Genomic DNA, 20,527 nt, shown 5'->3' with positions numbered 1-20,527 from the left:
AGAGTTCACTCTCTGTATTTTCTATTAGCTGCAGCTTGAACTACTGCACGGATCGCAGATTTACACATGTGGTTTTCATTACTTCATACCATTGAGAAAAAGTAATATTTGTTTGGGAAAGTATGTTTTTCAAAATTTCCATGGTAATACAACATGTTGATCCTTTTTTATAACACTCACGTAAGACTACAAATTGTTTGAGGCATTCTGCTTTCAGTGAAGTTCAGACATAGACAGTTTTGCATGTACATTCGAACAACAGCAGCAGTTTACAATTCAGGAAGCAAAAATACATTTAAAGAAGGAGATTAGTGTAGAATGGGTATAGCAAAATGCATCCATCACTTTGGAAAAATGTGGCATATAGAAAAAATGAACATGGGCCTGAAACAAAGGAAGAGTAGCAAATTGAAGTGATGTCTTCATTGTAAAGTGGATGACAGGTTGTTTTTTTTTAAATAAGAACTTTTTTTACAGTAAGATGCTTAAAATCTTTTACCAGCCATGAAAAAGGAGTATGCTATTCTGCAGACAGAAATATTGAATTTTTATGTTACATAGTTTAACATATTTGACCATAATTGCTTCTAGTGGCCAAATTAGAAAAGGTTAGCAAAACATGAATACATCTTTACAGATGTCTGCTGTGTAGCTCTGAATCCAAGATATGATGTTAATTTAATATTCCACTATAAGACAGTATTTAAACCAGATTGTGCTATCGTCGCTTGCTACAAATGTTTAAATGATCTCAGTGAAATTAATAGGGCCATTTGGTCAGTGGAGGATTTTTCAGTTTTGGTAGGGGCATGGGTTTATGACCATAAAAATCAGATCAAACAATAACAATTCAGAGAATGCTGTATGCATTTATGGAAATTTAAAGTGTTACACAAAAGTCTGGGCAATTGAAAAGTACACAATTCATGCTAGGGCACAACTGAAAAGTCAATTTATTGCCTATGTAAGAATATTGTGACAACTAGAGAATTGCATACAAAATAAAAATAATTTTGTAAAAGTAGTTATTGTACCCAAGTTGTGGAGTCCTAACCACATTTTGGAGATTATTTTCCAAATGCCAGAGGCAATTGTGTCACTTTAAGAGCTCTACAGTTGCCAAGTTCTGGGTAGAGTCCTGCAGTCCTTACCACTTGTTTTCACTGAAATCAGTGGAATTTTGGCTTCTCTCAGGACTGTGGGGAAATGTCCGACCACGAACACTGGAAATAAAGAAAGGACTTTGGTGAACTCCTTTGTTCTGTAACCTTAACTTGGGAAGGTTTGTTTTGATTTGAGAAGGGTGCTTGTTTGTGGGAAAGACTGCAATTTCTAGCACAAACACAAATGTGATCTTTTGCAAATGCCCTTGGGCGATGCATTTTTTTGCAGAAAGATCCTAGTCCAGGGGAGGGTTGGGGGTGGATTCTGGGTTAGATGCATGAGCTGCGGCCGGATCCTTGTGCATGCTTAACTTTATGTCCTGAAATACTTGAGTAGTGGTTGCAGATTGAAGCATGTACATAACTGTGTGTGCTTGGCTCTGAAAAAACTTTCTGTCTTGACATAATTATGAACCCCTGAAAAGCATATTAATGCCTTGGAAAAACTGACAACACTGTAATGCAGCCTTATACAAATGGCAGAGTATTTGTGTAACCCAAATAAACAGGTTTTGTAGGTGTTGGAGTGGGAGGGAAATTGCCTTTTGAAAAGTGGGACGATAATTTGTAAATATATCAGTAGCTTTTTGATCTGCCTTTCTTTGTTTAAATGTGTTTGCTGTTATGACTTACAAATCCAAATTAGTATAGCAATGTGTAAATTGGAGGATCTCTATTTTTAGTAAACGTTTTGATTTAATAAATGATTCTCAAGAGCTTCTGTTGAACCAGGTAAAGTATGTAATATTTTATATTATAAGAATGTATTTAAACCTAAGCATTTTTACTAATAGGTAGAATATAGGCTGCCCTTAATTTGTTGCCTTCTATATGTCAGCTGTTTTAACTGAGCAAGTTATGAAACAACCTTTGTTGAAGAATTAATACAGTTTTAAAGTACTACCTTATATTAGCTAAGAAAATGTGGTTACTTGGTTTAGAATAATGTTTCTTGTCTTCCCTTTTTATTTAAAAGACAACTATTATCATGCAAATGAAGGGGTGTGGTGCTTCAAACTGGCTGTGATATATGCTTCTTTTTTTTTTTTTCTTTTCTTTTTTTTTTTCATTTGTTGTTGTCAATAGAAAAGATTGATCTCTGGGCTGGTGAACATAATATCTGTCCCAGTCAGAAAAGGAAAGAGGAAATTAGCAGAGCGATTGGTGGAGAATGATATCTGTCAAAAGAAACACTTGGAGAGCACTGAGTTTAGTGATAGGTGACTGCCGGAAAAAAGGGAACTTTGAATTTTGTCAAGGTAAGGAACAGAAAAATATTTGATTTTATAACGTGAATACCTTTTAGAAGTTATTCTTGTGTATATAATGACTGTACCTTGCCTTGTAAACTGTAATTAAAAAAAAATCTTTCCCTTTAGCCTCCAAAGATTCTGCCTAAATCAATGAAGGTGCTGTTTTCATTTAATGCCAATGAGAAAGAGTACTGCAATGCTAATGAAATCCATCACCCATGACTTCTAAAAAATCTTAAACACATATATGTGAAATTTTTAACTTTGGGGTTCTTTTTGTGTTTTTAATGACATAATTGCTCTTTATGTGTCATGTAAATATTCCTTGGCTGGGTTGTGGAAATTATGAAGTTCAGTTTTCTGAACTGTGAATTGGAATAGTATTTGCAACCAGGTTAAGAGACAGTTGTAATCACATTGGCAAAACGGTTGGTTGTAATTCAGTGGAACCCTCTGGTAAACTCATTGCATTGGGAATCCGTGGTAAATTTGATTGAGATAATTATGAGAATAGATATTTCTGCTTCTTCTGTGCAAAGATTTTTACTGTACTAGAAAAGTAAATCTGCTATTGCAGGACAAAATTTCTAGATAACCTATGACAGTCATTCCTGTCTTTACTGTAACTACATTTTTTATTCTAAAATGGTGTGTGTCTGGATGGCAAGAAACTGCTAAACTGATTTTAAATGTTTTCCAACACTTGGATAACTTTCTTTCTCAGTGTTGGACCATGTCGCCTGATATAACTTAGATAGAGTATGGTACCAAAATAAGATGAATAGTGTCTGAGTACTGTTGGCTTTGCCCTGGATAGTTTTAAAGGTAGCTCAGTCTTGATCATATTACTTGTTTTCCCACCTGAGACACCATGGCCCACGCTGCTCTGCCTGTGGGGTGTGGAGTGATGGAGAACAGCTGAGAGTGCCAGTGGCAGCCTTGGCACATCACCTTATGGCAAGGGCTAGGCCTGCGGTTTTGTGTACCAGTGTGGACATACTCTTGAAAATTAAATCCTAATAAAAATGAATTTGCATTCTAACTTGAGTTCCTCGCTCATTTTAAAACAAGTAAATGCTTTTGTGGGACCTTCGTGTACTCAGGCAGCATTGGAAGGGAATGAATATTCTTAGCAGGGTTTCTTCTTGTGTTTTTATTTTGCTAATTCAGCAGTGTATAGCTTCTGACTAATTTCTCCTTTTATCTACAGTCTTATTTTTCAAAGTGTAAATGTACCCTGTACAGGTGGTTGTTGGTTGGTTTCTTTTGCCATATGGATCTTCATAAAGGATTTAAAAAATAAATGAATGTAAAAGAAAAAATGTCATGCCTGAAGCATGCAGTGCTGGCATACTAATAGGAAGTTTATTGTGGTTTATTGCTGTCAGAGCATGTGCAAGATAATGGAAATTTCCTACAACTTGGGGGAAAGGCTTATTTTCTAATAACATTCATTTAAAGCAAGGGAATGAATACAACTAAAATTCATTTCATCTCTATAAAGTCTGAGGAATCTGCTGAGGCATTCACAAAAGGGAGGGAACAGCACGTTATTGCTGTTGTTAACTGCTGCGCAGGTCATGCTCTCTGTATCACCTGGGTGCAGACACACCCCTGTCGTGTATACTGTGTGATTCCATTCCCTGTGCAGTACCATCAGCTGTAACCTTATACCTAAATAAACCCATCTCTCTATGACACATCTTACAGAGTTAATGATATTGTATAGTTTTCACCTTGGTAATGAAGAATTCAAAACTGCTCTGTAGCTCTTAGAGATCAGTGCTGGTTAACAGTTCTTAGATCTTTGGCCGTTCCCATTTTGACATTTACTTGAATTGAGGTGACTGGGTAAGATACCTACATCTGGATGTATTTGTTTGTGACATGCTCCAAAATTTTAGTCTTAAATGGCCAAAAAGCTCCAAATTTTCAATTTTTTTTTTTATTTTTAAATTTCAGTGAGTAATTAGAGATGAAACCAATGCTGTTTGAGCTTAACTTAATCTGGACTTTGCTGTGCCTAAGAAGATTTGACTTGCTATTTGAAACCTAAATGGAATAAAATGCAAAAAAAAGGTGTTTTGAGTCTCTTGCCCCCTTGATGCAATGGCCTCTTGTAGCAATGACTACCTCTGCTGATGTGACCCCTTTCAAGCATCCTCATCTTTATTTTGCTATTGCAAAGTCATCTTCTCTTGGTTTCCTTTTTTATCTTCAAAACAATTGTTTGCTTCCCATGTATCTTAAGGAGTAGAGTGAGAATAATAAAGTCCCCTTCTAACCTACCATAGATGCAAAGGAGTACAAGTGTATTATAGACAGTGAATTGTCCTTCCCATCAGAATTTCATCTGTTCATGTGGCACACACCTGTGGCTTGCTGGCATTCCTCTTGATTGGAGTGTGAGAGAGCTTAGTGAAAAACAAAGCCGGGATGACAAGGAGAGACTCCAGGGCAAACATGGGTTACTTAACATGTTGTAAGAAAGTGAAATTCAAAATACTGGTGTGGAGACAGCTCCCTGGTATGTGGGAGCATGTGTGGGTGACTCTACAAAGGGAACTGGTGCCCTGCTCACTGCTATCTTGCAAATAAGGCATTTTTCTCTCTAGGTCGGGTTGATTTGGGCCAGTTGAGAGTAGTGGCCGACTTCTCCAGCTTGCTTTCTGAGCCAGTAAGAGTATCCTGGGCAGCAATCCAGCTTTTGAAGTTCAAAGAAAATAACCCGTAATCTATATAAAATGCTAGCGGATGGGGAAGGGAGGAAATTTACAGAGAATAAGTCAGTTTGAGAAAAACTGTGTTAAAAGTAGAATGTAAGGGGAGTGTGTGTGTGTGTGACATTAGTATTTATTTTAATTTGAAAATATGATCTTTGAAACATTTGAGGTGAGCAGAGGACAAGCTCTTACAATATGATATATTTATTAGTAAACTGAAACCAAACACTCCAGTTCAAGTTCCTTTTCCAAAGTGGTTTCTTTTTCCCTGAATTTGCAGAGTTTGGGTTCCTTCTCTGTGCCCCCCCCCTCCACTCCCCCTGAATGTAATGTGTCTCTGATAACATTAATGGGCTTTGCCCCACATGGAGCAGCAAGTGTATTGTACCACTGCTCACTGATCCCAGGTCAGTGTGATGCGTGAAATCAATTTATTTGAATCTCTTTGCCTGTATAGGAATTTGGCAGCATGCCAGTTGTTTTCATTTAATGTTCTTTGTGTTGAACACAGACAAGCAGTCATGCTTTTGTACTCCTTTTTCTTCTAGGCTCTTCTCTTTTCAGCCAATATTCTATTCTGTGGATTTTTCAGAAAGAAGTAGGAATGTGTTACCTTTTTTAAAAATAATTTTTGTTTAAATAGCCTTTAAAGAGTGTAGAAACTAGGTCAGCCACAGAGCAGTCTGTGTAGGGTTTTCTACCAAGTATAGGTAGTAACACCTGCCCTTTCTGATTTCTGAAATTTGGGGAAAAAGAGATAGAAAACACTGGTCTATTTTTCTAATGCCTAGGTCTATGATTTGTGTCCTCTTGTAAGACAAAGACTCTTCAGTAATGCTTAAATCAGAATAATTTTATTTCTAAATAAGTGAATGTCTGGCTGTTGGCTGGACAAATTGGCAATATGTTTCAGTATCTTTTTGATTTTGAGTAATGACCTTAAACTAGACATTAATTTGGGAATCCCTTGCCTCATCTTTCTGTCTGTTCATCCCCTCCCACCAATAAATTTAATATTCTGAATGGCTGGCTGAAGAACAGCTACACCCAAGCACCCATTTCTTTCATTTTTTCCTTCTTTTTATGAGAAAGCAGCAAGGTGTGTTGAACAGAGCAGATAATTTAGCCCTTCATAAACTGGGGGTGGGGGTGGGAGGGAATAGCAGCAGATATTTCCAGGAGGATTTGTTTTAGAGCCTGGTGTCAGGAGAGGCAAGAGCAGCAGTAGAAGGCTCTGCTGATGCTTGGGGCGGCTGGTGCGGAAGTTGATGTGCAGAACCGCGGAGCCGCGGCACAGGGGTCAGACTCGTACACATCAGCCCCGTTTCCTTGTTTAATTACCTGAAGAGCAAAACATCCAGGCTGGGAGTGTGTGAAAACCCAGTATCTCGAACAGCAGTTTGCTGCTCTGACATCCTGCGAGGCCAGCCCCGTCTGTCCGCAAACGTCAGGGCTGGTTCCTGACAGGGGGCTATCTCTGCCGGGCCTCGGTTCCTTCCATTCAGGAGGCATTGTGTGGAAGAGGGTTTGGTCAGGAATTTGAGGTTCCTGCCGGTTCTTCCAGCCCGGACAACCCTGTGACAGATAGGCATGATTTTTTTCTTCTAAAGAATAATAATAATAAAGAAAAAAATTGGCTCTTTTTAGTCTTTCCTTCGTAATTCTGGCATTGGTGTAACACTGACTGAAACAAAACATTAACCCTTTTGCTTTTGAATTCGTGCCTTTTTTCTGTTATTTTGATTCTTTTTTCTCTTGCTTGACCTCTTATTTTCAGAAATCAAGTCTTCTGAGGAGCAAATTATTTGAGGTGGATTTTGTTTTATGCAGCAGTCAAACTTTAGAAAATAGTATATTTTTCGTAGTTATCATTTATATAATCATCATGCTTGGCATATTAAGTTCATCATTTTAAGCGTGCTTGGCAGCATTATTTTTCTTTCTCCCCTGGATTCAAACCAAGCTAGTATTTGTTCCTGGCCCATTAAAACAGTAGTGGCAGCTATCAATGCTTCCATTCTCATTATTCATGTGATTTTCTTAGGTGTCCAGTTTGGTGTTCAATTTTAAAGTGTTGGGATAAGGGTCAGTTTTAGTCCTTGCTCCTCGTAGCTGCTGTTTGTTGAGGTCACAGGCAGAGTTCAGGTTTGGGTTCATAGATGGGAAGTGTTCATTGGGATGTAAAGCTCATGCTTGCAGCTGAAAGATACTGTATGTTTACATAGGCAAAGGCCTTGGATAGGTTGTTTTGGTTGGTTGGTTGAATTTGGGTTTGGTTGTTTTCGTCTGGTTTTGTTTTGTTAGTTTGTTTTTGGTTTTGTTTTCCTTTGGTTTTTTTTTATGTGTATGTGTGAAGAATTAAAGTATAACTTCTTGTTTAAATGGTAAGTGAAGAACATTACAGTTATTTGTACAATTTCAATACTTGAGTTTATAACATAGTGGTGTTAATAGTTATACTGGTAGAACTTAAGATTGCTGGCTACAAGTAGTAAAGGGAGGGAACAAAGTAAAAAGGTCTTCCAGCAAAACTGAGTGTGTAGCATGTGACTATTGCCTTTTATTGTTGTGGGCAGAAGCTGGTCCAAGAAAGATATTTGTGGTTGCAGGAGGAGAGAAGGAGAGCTGAAAATTAACTAAGGTTTCATTTCCTTTCATGCTGAAGGCTTTTGGTCCAGTCTGTAGAGTTATGCCCACAGGCTCAGCAAACATATTCATGTGCTAGGGATTTTGGGTACTTCATTGGTGAGATTGAAATCTTTTGAGCAGTAACTTAGATTTTCCCTGCTACTATTTAATTGGGAATTTGTAATACAGATTTAAGGGCATACTTTTTTTCTTGCATGCAGACATTGCCAGGTGAGGATTCTGGGGACCCTTGAGTAAGAGAGGCAGCCTTCAGTGCATGTATGCAGTCACAGGAGTCAGCTACAGAGCAGGCAGACCAAAAGTCATTGTCATCCATTGTGCTACTAATCCCCCATCTGAAAAGGATTTTCAGGGGATGGTGCAACAAAAGAGCTGTTACAGTGTTATCAGATTGATAATTGTAATCTAATGAACTCTTAAATATGTACAATAATCCTTCACCTTTAGAATCAGGTTGCTTTCTTCAGTACAGACTGCCTAGGTTACTCTGGTGTAAAGGTGCCTTTAAGTAAAAGTGGATTACTTAGACATGTAGTTTTAAATAGCTGTCCTGTCATATTGTAAAGAAGCCATAATTTAAATAAGCATTGCTTTTATCTGTAGGATGAAAAAAAAGATGGTTTATGCATTGTGGTCGGTCCCATGTCCTATAGGGTTTGTACATATAAAGGAAATTATGTATCTCTATAAAAGTGCTGTCTGTTAGTTAAACCTTTACAAGTCATGTGAGTTGTGTCCCTCTTTTCCAGTGTTTTAATTGCCTTTATTTTTCTTTGCAGAGTTCATAATCCAATGAACTGTCCATGACCTCTAGCCAACTATTGCCCACCTCAACCCGCAGTCCATTAAATGAAAAGTTCTCCATGGATGTGTGGTGACAACAACCACCACATTGTCTTTCTGCCTACCCATGGCGTGTCTAGAGCCTCTTTGGAAATGATAACAAATGAGAGCCTTTACACCATGGTTGCCACTCAAAAATCCCTTGGTGATAATGGTTTTAAATCAGCATTCTGTTTAAAAAAATAGTTATCTTGGCCATCTCCACCAGCCTCTTCTGTGACAATCTTAAGGAAATTTCTTACGAGTAATAGTTACCAAGATAGTTTGGGCTTTATTAAAACTGGCACCTTGCATTGTGCCCAAACATTTACTGCTGCTCTTTGCAGATATTCTCCTAGTGTAAAGTGGTGTAATTTGCTCTTGGTATGAAATTCCACTTTATAATCACCTCTACATTTTTCTGCTTCTCTTCTGAATGGCTACAACAAAGCACCATGTGGAGTATTTAGATAAAGTGAAGTTATATTTAGAAGCCTGTGTTCCTCAAGGCTCCTCCCAGTTCCTAAAGAAACAAAGATTTTGTATTTTAATTTTCCTCAGCTATGATGGGATTCATCTGGGTCAGACTGGAAACACAGAGATTAGGTCAACACATTGTGCTCCAGGGAGCTTGATGTACTCCTTCAATAGCACTTCAAGTGAATCCCATTCTTGCTTAGTTTTGTGGGGGAAACCTAGCTGGCACACTGTTTTTCCCTCAGTGTTAGAGTGCTGGTTGTTGCTATTCAATTTATGTGCTATTTGTGGATAATATTTTATGGTAGTACAGCTTGAAATTCTGGAACTTCTTTTAGCTGTCAAGGTTAGTGGAGGTGGGAGAGGATAAATGTCCAAGGCAGCTGGAGCAGAGACAAGTCATGTAGAGTTGGAGAAGAGAGATGTGTAGCAGAGTGAGAAGGTGGCTGGCCCCAGAGTCATGAATTTAGGAGTAGATGTGGTGGCAGAGAGAAAACAGAGGCCACTGTTTGGAAAAGTGAGAGAAAAATGTGACTGAAGGTGTAACTAAGGAAACAATGGAAAGAAAAAGATTTGACTAAAATCAGCCACCTTCCTTTTGTCACTTACGAATGATAATGCTTTTCTATCATCAAGGGTTGAATGAGTCTATGTACTGATTCTGCTGTGTTTCCAGATGCTGAACTGCATTAGATCAGTTCATTTGGTAATACTGCTTGGCATTTTAGCAATTACAGGGTCTGCCAGTGGGTTGTCCTATTATAACTGTGAGAAAACTCATCCATAAAAGAACCACTGTTCTGTTAGGACTTAGTTCTCTTCATGTAAAAATGTGGCCCCATGCCTTTGTTCCATTAGACCTCCTAATTCATCAGGGAAACTGAAAATATTTGATGATGAGGTGACTTTCTCACCTGGCTCTGGAAAGCAAATAATTTAAATGAGGAAATAATGCTTAGCTGTCCTAGATATGCTGAAATATTTATTTACAGTCCTCATTCACTTGCCCTCTTGAAATTACTCAGTAGTTGACAGATGTCATACTAAAATAAAGCATTAATAGTAAACACCAACATGCTGTACCATGGCACTGCTGTGATGTTATGGGCACTACTGTGTGTATAAAAACATAACCAGACATGCAGAACGGCCATGTTTCCAGCCCATTACAGTGGAGGCCAGTGCAAAGATTTTGCTACCTGATGTTAGAATAAGCTTTATTTTCTGAATACTTGTCAGTGTGTTTTACAAGCACAACCTTATATTGTTGGGAAAAATTATATCTATCTATATATAGATAATTTTATATATATAATATATACATATAATTTTATATATATATAAAATACTATTCTTGAATTTCCCTTGTATTTCGGATTACTATTGTGGTTTGCAAATTTGTATTGAGCTCATCAGGAACAATAGCTTTGTGTGAAGGCCCCTTTGAATGAAGTTTTTGTACCATTATAAATGTAGTAAATAAATACAAATTGATCAATATATGACAAAAGGGTGAAGAAGAGAGGTCAATAGGTAAGAATATTTGCATATAAACCATTTTCTCCTTGTTGAAAATGGCAGTACGAGCATAAATAAATGTTTTGTATTGCTGTGTATTTGCTCCACCTGGTGGATTTTCCTGGAAGTGTTTTTAATCTTCCTAATAAGGGGAAGTTGTCCTTAATATAGAAGACATTTCCCAGAGTAAAAGCAATTTCCTTCTTTCTCTCTCTCTTTCTCGCTTTCTCTCTTTCTCGCTTTCTCTCTTTTTCTCTCTCTCTTTCTCTTTCTCCCTTTCTCTCTTTCTTTCCTTCCTTTCTTTCTTTCTTTCTTTCTTTCTTTCTTTCTTTCTTTCTTTCTTTCTTTCTTTCTTTCTTTCTTTCTTTCTTTCTTTCTTTCTTTCTTTCTTTCTTTCTTTCTTTCTTTCTTTCTTTCTTTCTTTCTTTCTTTCTTTCTTTCTTTCTTTCTTTCTTTCTTTCTTTCTTTCTTTCTTTCTTTCTTTCTTTCTTTCTTTCTTTCTTTCTTTCTTTCTCTCTCTCTCTCTTTCTCTCTCTCTTTCTCTCTCTCTTTCTCTCTCTCTTTCTCTCTCTCTTTCTCTCTTTCTTTCTTTCTTTCTTTCTTTTTCTTTCTTTCTTTTTCTTTCTTTCTTTCTTTCTTTCTTTCTTTCTTTCTTTCTTTCTTTCTTTCTTTCTTTCTTTCTTTCTTTCTTTCTCTCTTTCTCTCTCTCTCTCTCTCTCTCTCTCTCTCTCCTTCTCTCCTTCTCTCCTTCTCTTCTTTTTTTTCTTTTTTCTCATTTCTTTCTCTTAGCAATAGCATTGCAATAGGCAGATTTGGGGAAAGAAAATATAATATGATATTTGTCTTGGCCACACTTTGTCAGCACAGAGATCTCTATGAAAGCATAGCATTCCAAATCCATTAGTAATTACAGTTTATTCTGGGGCTTATTTTGAGTATTCTTGGACTCATCTAGAGATTAGTAATTGCTAAGTCCAAGTCTGTGGCTTGTAGACTTATATGTGATCAGTGAAAGGAGGATTTGCTATGACTTCTCCCCCCCCAGTTCTGAGCCCCTTGATGAGAAGTAGCAGTGTTATCGAAAAAGAGAGGTACAATGCTTAAGTGTTAGTGCTGTACATCAGCATAAAATCTGTCTGTCATTAAGCTAGCTTTGCAAACATTGTTTTCTTTGGAATTCTTAAGGACTTGGTTATGCTTTGATCATCTCATTGTTCTCCTTAGGTTATTTTTTTCCTTTAGAGTGTAATGGCTCCCTAACAGAAGGTGAAGTTTAGAAAATAGTGTCTCCATATGCAGGGGATTTGGAGACCTTTTTATTGTCTTTAAAAATGTCATTCATAGTCCTCATTAGCATTTATTGTTGCAAGCATACAAGCAGAAAATGTGAAATTGGTATGTCATGAATAGCTCCACAGAACTCTAGAGCCCTGAAATTTTGCCTGCAGTGTGGTGTGGGCCAGGCATTGAGAGAAAGCTGGCCAGATGGCTGCCAGCACAGAGCAGAGCTGCAGGTTTTTGTCTCTGGTGCTGAGAGGAGGGAAAGTTCACTGGAGCATACGCTATCACCCCGTGCATTTTAACAAAACTAACTCGCCATCAGTCAAAACGGGGAGGTGGTGACATTGAAACAAAAGTTTTCAATATAATGTAACAATCCTTGTCAAATGAATAAAATATGTTTAGCTAGTGTCACAAATATTGATATGTTGCAGAGAAAAATGCAAGGCTGAAATTTATGGCTAGTGGTAGATACGCTTTCACACAAATATGCTCCACATTATCTTTATTATGAAGGTCCTATACATTGAAAAGACATTGATTAGAGGTCAAAACTTGGGTTAATATACTACAGCAGGAGGAGTTTCCCTACCCATGTTAAATGAACAAACACCCTGAGCTTCAAGTCAAAAAGCAACTGATAGCGTGAAACCATTTTATTCTTCCCTTCTTCTCCCCTCCCCTCCCCTCCTCCCCTTCTCCTTCTTTTTGTATCTTAAAATATGGCCATCGTTCAGCAGGAGCAGATATTCTCTTCCAGGCTTCTCCAGGTCACACTCGATGTGTTCTCTCCCTGTTGGTGAGACAGCATCATTGGTGTTTTCTTTCAGAAATATTTTCAAATCAATATCAAATTTTCTAAAGTGCTTGAATGGTGTCTATGCACAGATGGTGTGGTAATTTTCTTTGAAGTGAAATGATGATAGAAATTAGCAGTCAATTCTAATTTACGTTACCCACATTATGGAAAACATAGTTTTTAATAAAAATGTGAGGCAAAACTTGTTTAGCCTAGATCTAGAGAAAGAAATAGACACCAAGACAGGTACACTTATATGTGAGTTTGTCCATGTGAGTGTTCTTACTAAAATGTATATAGAGAGTAAAAGAGCATGCAGTCGTTAGGGCCTGAATGTTGTCCCTCTCATTCTGAGTCACTTAATTTTTTGTGGAACTGTTCTTTGATGTTAGGTCTTAATGTATATTTTCATTGCTTTAAAACCTGAAATGCACCTGAAATGTCACTGGAATTTCTACATGTTCAACAAGAATTAATTTTTGGGGTTTTTTAAAATCAAAAAGCAGTAGGCAGTCTAGGCTGTTAAGTCTAATCCACTGTCGAGGCTGCCTTTTCTTAACAGATGATTTAAAATACGCTTTGGAGTATTGTTGAAATATGGATATAACTTACAAGTTTTCTTAACTGGAAAGACATGAATGCTTTCTCAATTCCAATGAATTTAATCTAGTACTTGAGGTAACATAATCAATAGTTTGTCTTAGACAACCAAGAATATTTTCTTCCCACCTTGGTGACTCTTTCAACTGCTCAGTATTCGATTTGTGTAGGTAATCCCAATTAGTCTATGTTTCACAGAGCAGTGTATGTTTTAAATGTCTCATTTGTCTTTTTTCAGAAGTCCAGAAAGCCTTGCCAATAAGGAAATGCTAAGGGAAATGTTTAGCGTTATCTGGCAAATGTTTTGTGTTGCATGCATAAAGAGCTGCTGTTAACAGATAAGCACATATCTTTTTGGAATATTTAAATTCCATCTCCAAGCAAAGAATTAGAAGTTTATAGAGAAGTGCCATGCCTTTCTTGGATAACTTGAGCCTTTTGTGGTGGTGCAGTAGAACCAAGGGAGGCTAGGTACAATGTCATGAAAAAAGTTGCACTGAGGGTGCAGGCCCAGGTGGGTTGCCATTGCACCAGGCAATCTTGAGATACTTGGGCACCAAGAAATTAGTGAGCTTCTCCTGAAGCTGTTGCCTTTACTGGACTTTGGTTGGACTGAATAAAGTTAACTGAATAAAGTTAAGAAAGCATCCAGAAGTGGTTGTCCCCTGTCCCCTGCATCAGCTCCACAGCTCACACATTAGGTGGGTTTGCCCTGTCAGTGGGATGCCTTAAGAAAACACTAATAGCTTCCAGCTGGGTGGAAAATCAAAACGTTTTGGGGCTGACAAAACTAGTAGATTTGAATTTGAAAGCCCAGCTAATGCCTCCATTTTTATTTACCACTCGCCCATAAAAGATTATTTTCCAATATGTCAGCCTCATTTGGTGGCTACTGGTCTGAAAGTGAAAGTGGAACAAGCAAGCGGGGAAATCTGGACATTAGTGAGTCCGCCCTTTCAAGCTGGTGTGCCACTTTGTGGAATGGCCTTCCCTGAGATTGGGGGGGTCCTAATGACCATTCATCAATGCTCGTTGACTGATCATTGAGTGCCTTCTCATTCAGTTTATCAAGTCTTGCACATAAAAAGTCAGAATAAGCATTATTCAGCTTTGTTAAAGCCAACTAGGAGTAAAATGCTCCATTTGAACCCATTTTGCCCTTGGTTTTTCACTTTGTTAATGCAGTCCTGCTTAAATGAGTGCTTTTATTGGGTCTGTTAGAATATCTGAAACTATTAATTCTCTTGTATTGAATAGCTGGTGGCAGGCCAGAGCAGATGGGGTAGAAAACTATTTGGTTGGGTGTATTGCTTTCAATTAGGATCAATGAGGTTTCAGCTCCTTTGAATTAACTCACTTAATACCCACTGTGTGAAGTCACAATGTATCACAACAGTCTGCTATAAGTAGAGCGGGAAGTTGAGAAGTCCTACAGAAAAGCTTTGAGTTAAATTCTTCGTTCACTGTTAATAGAGAGCTTTCATTAACTACAGATGTGTTTCAGTGGACTTCCAATCCCTGTTATTAAGCTGGGTTTGCACAAAAGGCAGTCTCTGTACTTTTAAATGATGGTCATTAGGAATTTCCCTTTTCCATCAGATCCATGTCTTGGCTACCTTATATCATCCTCTGCATAAAAATCTTTTTTCTTCCCCTTCAAATACAAGACTATGGAGACTGGTTTGCCTTCTCTACCTGTTTTCAAAATAAGGACTCCTAGAGGATGATTTAAAATGATTTTGTAAAGCATTTTGAGCGACCATCAAAGAAGGAGCTGGTGCCCACCCTGGATGGTGTAATGTAATGTGCACCATAAAGAAACTGGCCCTAGATTGTCCTGTAGATTTTTCACTCTCTTTGTATCCCTTTCATTTTGGTAGTACTCTGACTCTTGTGATGCAGCAGAACTGTTCTATGTTAAAACCACTGCCTTTCCTTTCTTGGTGGAGAATAAAACTATTTTACAGAATGGGCTGTCCACTTTTGCTTGGCCTGCTAAAATTTTAGATCTGGTGCAAAAACTTTTGGGGCAAGCTTTAGGTGACTGCATTAAAAATGGGGGTGGGGAAAGCAAATAAATATCCACAGATACTTCTTCAGGGAGGACTGCCAAATGGGTTGCTGCCTGCCTCAGTGTATTAAATAATGAGAGGGAAAAACTATTCATGCAGCTGGCTGCTTGGGAAAATGCTGAAGTAGTCTCGGATGCACAGGCATTCTGTTAGCCCCTTCCATGAGCAGACTTCTAGGTGAGAATCTCCAGGGATCCAGGTTTTGTTGACGTGGATCAATTTAAGTGGCAATTACTGTAGTCAGATAACAGCTTAAAAAGGCTTTTTACACACAGAAAAAAGATGCATAATCACACAGCATATGGAAGCTCAATTTTGTGAGCCATGGTCTGTGGATTTACAATGTACTGATATTAAGACCTTCTTTTAAGAGTGAATATTGTTTGGTTTTATTAAAATGCATCATACCTTTGACACGTTACTTTCTACTCTGAAGCTGATTCAGGCTGCGTCTATGTTGATGAAAGGTTGCATTTCCAACTGTGAAAATGTTTTTCCTTTCATGTAGAGTACAGCATTACAAAAGAAAAACAACATAGCAAATACAATACTACCTGACTGGTTTTAAATAGTGCATCAAATAATAAAACCAAAAGGACAGTAAAGTCTTTAAAGGCCTTGTTGGCACAGACTTCTCTTGTCTCCGTTTCCCTTGCTTGTTTTTACCCCTCCACTTTTCCCCCCTTCATGAAAGTGGGCTGTCATGAAAATGTTTTCAAGTTTTGGTGTTTCTCTTTGGCTCTCTGACACTCAACTATCCATTATAGAGAACTTCATTACAATAGATGTCTGATGCAGATGAAGAAAAGACCTACCTCAAGTAGCAGACACATTAGGTTGTTAGTGCTGGGCTGTTTATAGGGGCAGGGGAGCTGCTCCTTTTCTTCTTGATAGTCTTGGATTTGCTAGTCCTGTGTTTGGAGTTTCTCTCCCATTTTAATTGAAACGTAAGGGTGCTACTTAGATTGTGTTAAAAAGGTATTATGGAAATATCAGTAAATTAAGTGATTAATTTTCTTTAACTGAGAAATATTCATGAGTTCAGTCTGGACACTAGGAGGGACTGTTATTTTCTGCTTAATTTTGCATATGTATCCTTTTCCTAAACAGATCATTATCAGGCTCTGTGGTAGCTAGAGGAAGGAAGAGGAAGGCCTAAAAGCAGAGTTGTTTGTGTGTAATAGAGGCAGAAGATGGCATAATGCAAAATCAGGGGGTGCATAAATAAGTACACAAGGACAGACCTTACACTGAGAAGATCTGACTGAGAATTGTTGCCTTTCCATATAGGGTTTGAATGTATAATGCAAAGGCAAAATCAGAACCAGAACCAGGACCTACGTGCTAGTTACTGGAGAAATGCTCATTACTAAAGGAAGCTTTTGCAAGTGCTGAATGGGAGAAGAGTTTTAAAAAAAGATGATCTTTTTCTTGTGCCTGGAATTTTGTGCAAAGATGTATGTGCTACAGAAGGCATGCGAGTCAAGCGTATGTTTCTTCTAAGAGGCAAAGATGTTTTACAAAGGACTAAAGAGGGACTGCTGAGAAGAAAATAGCCAGCTTTAGATAAAGCACTATAACAAAGACTTGTAGTTTTATGTATCATGGTGTCCATTAAAGCTTAATAGGGAAGAGTGAATTGAACCTCGCTAGGCATACCTTATTCATGTGAAGGATAAACATTGAAGGGGTTCACAAAATCAGAAATTGGGAGGACATGATTGTTTAGCTTTTGAAAAAGCTTTACGGGGAAGATTTTGTTTTCATCCCCCATGGATCACTATGCAAGGTAAAGGAGAGTAAGCTGCAAATGTTTGGAACATATCAATGGAAGAATCCCAGGGGGTTAAAAGCACCATAGTAAAATGTAAGTGGTCTGCTTTCTAAGTGTGTTCTATTTTACACATACTACTGTGGATCTGAGAGAGGGAGTGATTTTGATACTCCGTTCCCCATAGTAAAGGAGAATAATAATGTCATAAATGTGGGAAGACGGGGGCTCCTGTATATTCTTGTGCACATTTTGAATTTCTAGCTAAATAAACAAACATAGTCCTATGGAGTGCAAAATTACGGCTGTTAAAATAAAGAATGAATTTGTTTCCATATTTGGAGGAAAGCTGATCCAAAGTGATGCTTTTTCTTTAATTGTTGTCAGCAGAGGAAAGGGTTAACTTTTAAAGAAAAAATGAATAATTCAGTGTTTGGCTTATCACTCTGCATTTTAGTTTCTATTCTTTGGTCATCTGGAACTTGGTGTGAAAGGTAGAGTAAAAGGAGTCAGCTGAGGGGAGCCGGGGTTGTGATAATTTGCACACACATCCCTGTCATTGTTCTGCCTGAAGAGACAGGGCTGGGTTCAAGGCCACATGTGCTCCTGTCATCATTCACATTTCTGCTCCAAGTGCAATACAGAGTGTCAGCTCTCCATCTGTCTTTGCCTGGCAAACGCACGCGCCCAGCATCCTGCCTCCAGCTACGCTGCCACAGCCAGTTCTGATGGCCCTCCTCGCTTCTCTCTGTTCATTCCAGAACAGGAGGCACTGAGCCCTAAATAAGCTTGCTTTTAGGAGAGAGCCATTTACAGTGTGGTATATTTTATCCAAGGATGCCTGGTGAGTCGAAATTATTGCAGCTCTTTCGGTTCTAAATGAGGAAACGCTAATCGTTTTTTGATAGTATATTTTCCCTCTCTTTTTTTTCTTTTCTCTTTTAATATAGAGGGTGATTTGCAAGCTGATACCGGTACAGAGCGATCGCGGATGCTAATTCTGTTGTGTATGTGTTGGGGGGAGGGGAATTTGTGCAAGTGAACTGCTAGAGATGATACTTACAGCAGGACTGGATGTTTCAATGAAAAGGGGTAGAAATAGCAGAAAGTCACCAGCTTTGTGGGTGCAGGGCTCTGCACAGGGGATCATTTTAGCTAAGAGAAATACAGCTTCGGGCTGGCTTTCATGACTGTCAGCTGCACCTTGAATCTGCAAACATTTGATCGTCAGAGATCATTCACAGTGTTTACCCATCAGCTGAAATTATCTCTGTGAAAAGCTGTTTATGTTGGAGAAGTGAGGGAGATTTATAAAACAGATTATTCCAGCCTTGCCCTAAATCATAGTCCGTCACTGTCACCAGGCAAATCACCAAAATATGTTGATTCAAAATAAAACAATTTAAAAATCTGCTGAATTAGAGGAATTGCTGTGGAGCTGGGAGTTACAATAGGTCGGTTTCCTCAGGAAAATATTACTCTTGGATCTTACGATCACTTGTCTAATTGATAAGTGTTATTGCCAATAAAAATTCTTCTATGCAGGGTGATTTGTCTGAGGGGTTTTGTGAGATGCTTGACCACAACTGAGTAGATTGAATTTGGTGTGTTTTGTTTGTGTTTTTTTTCCCCCTTTGGTAAGGACTGGAGAAAGCCATGTGCCTGATTATAACAGCCTGTGTTCTGGATAAAAAAAAGACAGGGCTAGAGATCCTACAGCTGGCTGGTTCTTGTGGATTATTTGGGTAGGACAGGCAGAAGAGGCTATGCTTGATCACAGAGAGTCTGTACACCTCGCAGATGGTGTTTTGAAACAGTATCTGCCAGTTTACTGCAGCCACAGTTGCATGTAGGTATTGCCAGTTGTTGCAAGAATGTTTTCCTTTTAGGATTTTTGTATACGGTCATACCCTACTGCTGGTATGTTTGCTGATCCTGTGATTGTAACAAGAAAGCGGGCTCTGTTTGCTCAAAGCACAAGGTTAAGAGGATTTATATGGTTGAAATATGGGCAAATTAATTTGCATAGATAACAACTGAGGACTATGAAAGGTCAATTTAACCCTTTAAACATCAAATTTGATTTGCATGCATTGCATTCCTGGGAATGTGGTCTTCATTAGAAATACCATGGTAATTCATTAATTAGGAAAACCGTGCGTTGTGCATAATTTGAATCCACTGTTTCCCTTATGTTTATGTGAAACTCATCTTCTCATGCAGTTTTACTATTTCTGTGTTTTATCAAGATATTTAGGTGTACTAAAATGACACAATCTTATCAGTTTTGATCCTTGTGTGCATTATTTGGGGCTATTGGCAAACTGTTGGAATGCCTAGAGTGGACGTTTTTGAAAACCTATTAAGACTTTGGCATTTAAATTACTTAATCTACCTGCTGGTTAAAATTTCATGCATCTTTAATCAAAATGGCATGTGCTACATTCGAGTATGTATACCCTTATCAATACTCGTTAAGCTTTACCATTAAATAAATCTTTTATTTGCAGCATTCTCCTTAAAGCAGTAGCAAGCAAGAAGTGTGTTTTAATGTCAGCTCTGAGTGTTAGAAAACCTTGCACTTGGATACAGAGAATACACTAACAGCTGTGACTGGGAGCATGTGCCAGAATGGAGATACTTGAACAGATCTGACACTTGGCTATTTTTGACACCCATCTGCACTTTTTTACTCTCCTCTAGGATGAACTGCCTCTCAATCTGTTCACAGCATATTTTAGCCCTTTAATATTGTGGTGTTGTGTTTTTTCAAATGGGCATTATTAGCCATCTGGGGCAGATTTTGTATTTTAAAAGTAAGCACATTATGTACAAGAGATTAAAAGGATGTGTATTTTTATGTAATCTGATATTATGTCAGTGCCTTTTGTGTATGTGTGAAGTCTTGATTTCAGAACCATCCCTTTAGTGATTCTGACATCTGAAGTCCTTCTTTTGGGGAAAGAACATGAGTTAATAAAGACAGGTTCTGGTTTATGTGTGGTGGTTACAATTACACAAACTAAATTTGCCCTTCAAAGACGAATTGCTCGTACTGTTATAATTGTGACTGGGCGCTCACCTCCTCGCTCCCCATCGGGGCAAAGCGACAGCAGCGGGGCTGGCTAATGAAGTGCTGTAAAAGCCATTCAGACCTCTGTGAAGGCACTGCTGCAACTCTGAGAAAAGTCTCTAGAAAGATAATCCCGTTAACATGCAGCTTGTCATAACCAAGTTAACCATTTTGTCATTCTGTGTAGCGAGCTCTAGGAAGCGTTTATCTCTAAATAATTGTTCCTGGGGGAACAGTGTTCAAATCTAATACCGTATACCAGTTTCTCTGATTACTGTGAATGTGGTGGTTGGTTTCTTTTTTTTTTTTTTTTTTTAGTAGTTTAT

The 20,527-nt window shown here is 38.2% G+C and overlaps 1 protein-coding gene across 15 annotated transcripts in view; it reads left to right on the top strand.

Moving 5' to 3' along the window:
- Positions 1 to 20,527, top strand: part of RUNX1T1 (RUNX1 partner transcriptional co-repressor 1) — a 115,258-nt gene that overhangs the window by 17,923 nt on the left and 76,808 nt on the right. For 8 of the 15 annotated variants that reach the window (XM_069005096.1, XM_069005100.1, XM_069005098.1 and 5 more), the window contains one exon: positions 2,250 to 2,422. The exons of 4 other annotated variants lie outside the window; for them this stretch is intronic. In XM_069005096.1, the coding sequence (XP_068861197.1) occupies positions 2,335 to 2,422 (88 nt within the window). In that variant the 5' untranslated portion in view covers positions 2,250 to 2,334. Of the gene's footprint in view, positions 1 to 2,249; positions 2,423 to 20,527 lie in introns of those variants that run through there. 3 more of the 15 variants (XM_069005109.1, XM_069005104.1, XM_069005106.1) reach the window with 2 other exon arrangements.

This window comes from Aphelocoma coerulescens, chromosome 2 (genome assembly GCF_041296385.1).
Source record: "Aphelocoma coerulescens isolate FSJ_1873_10779 chromosome 2, UR_Acoe_1.0, whole genome shotgun sequence".
Classification (NCBI taxonomy): Eukaryota; Metazoa; Chordata; class Aves; order Passeriformes; family Corvidae; genus Aphelocoma; species Aphelocoma coerulescens.
The sequence above is the reverse complement of the archived record's forward strand: the minus strand, read 5'-3'. Positions and strand labels throughout refer to the sequence as shown.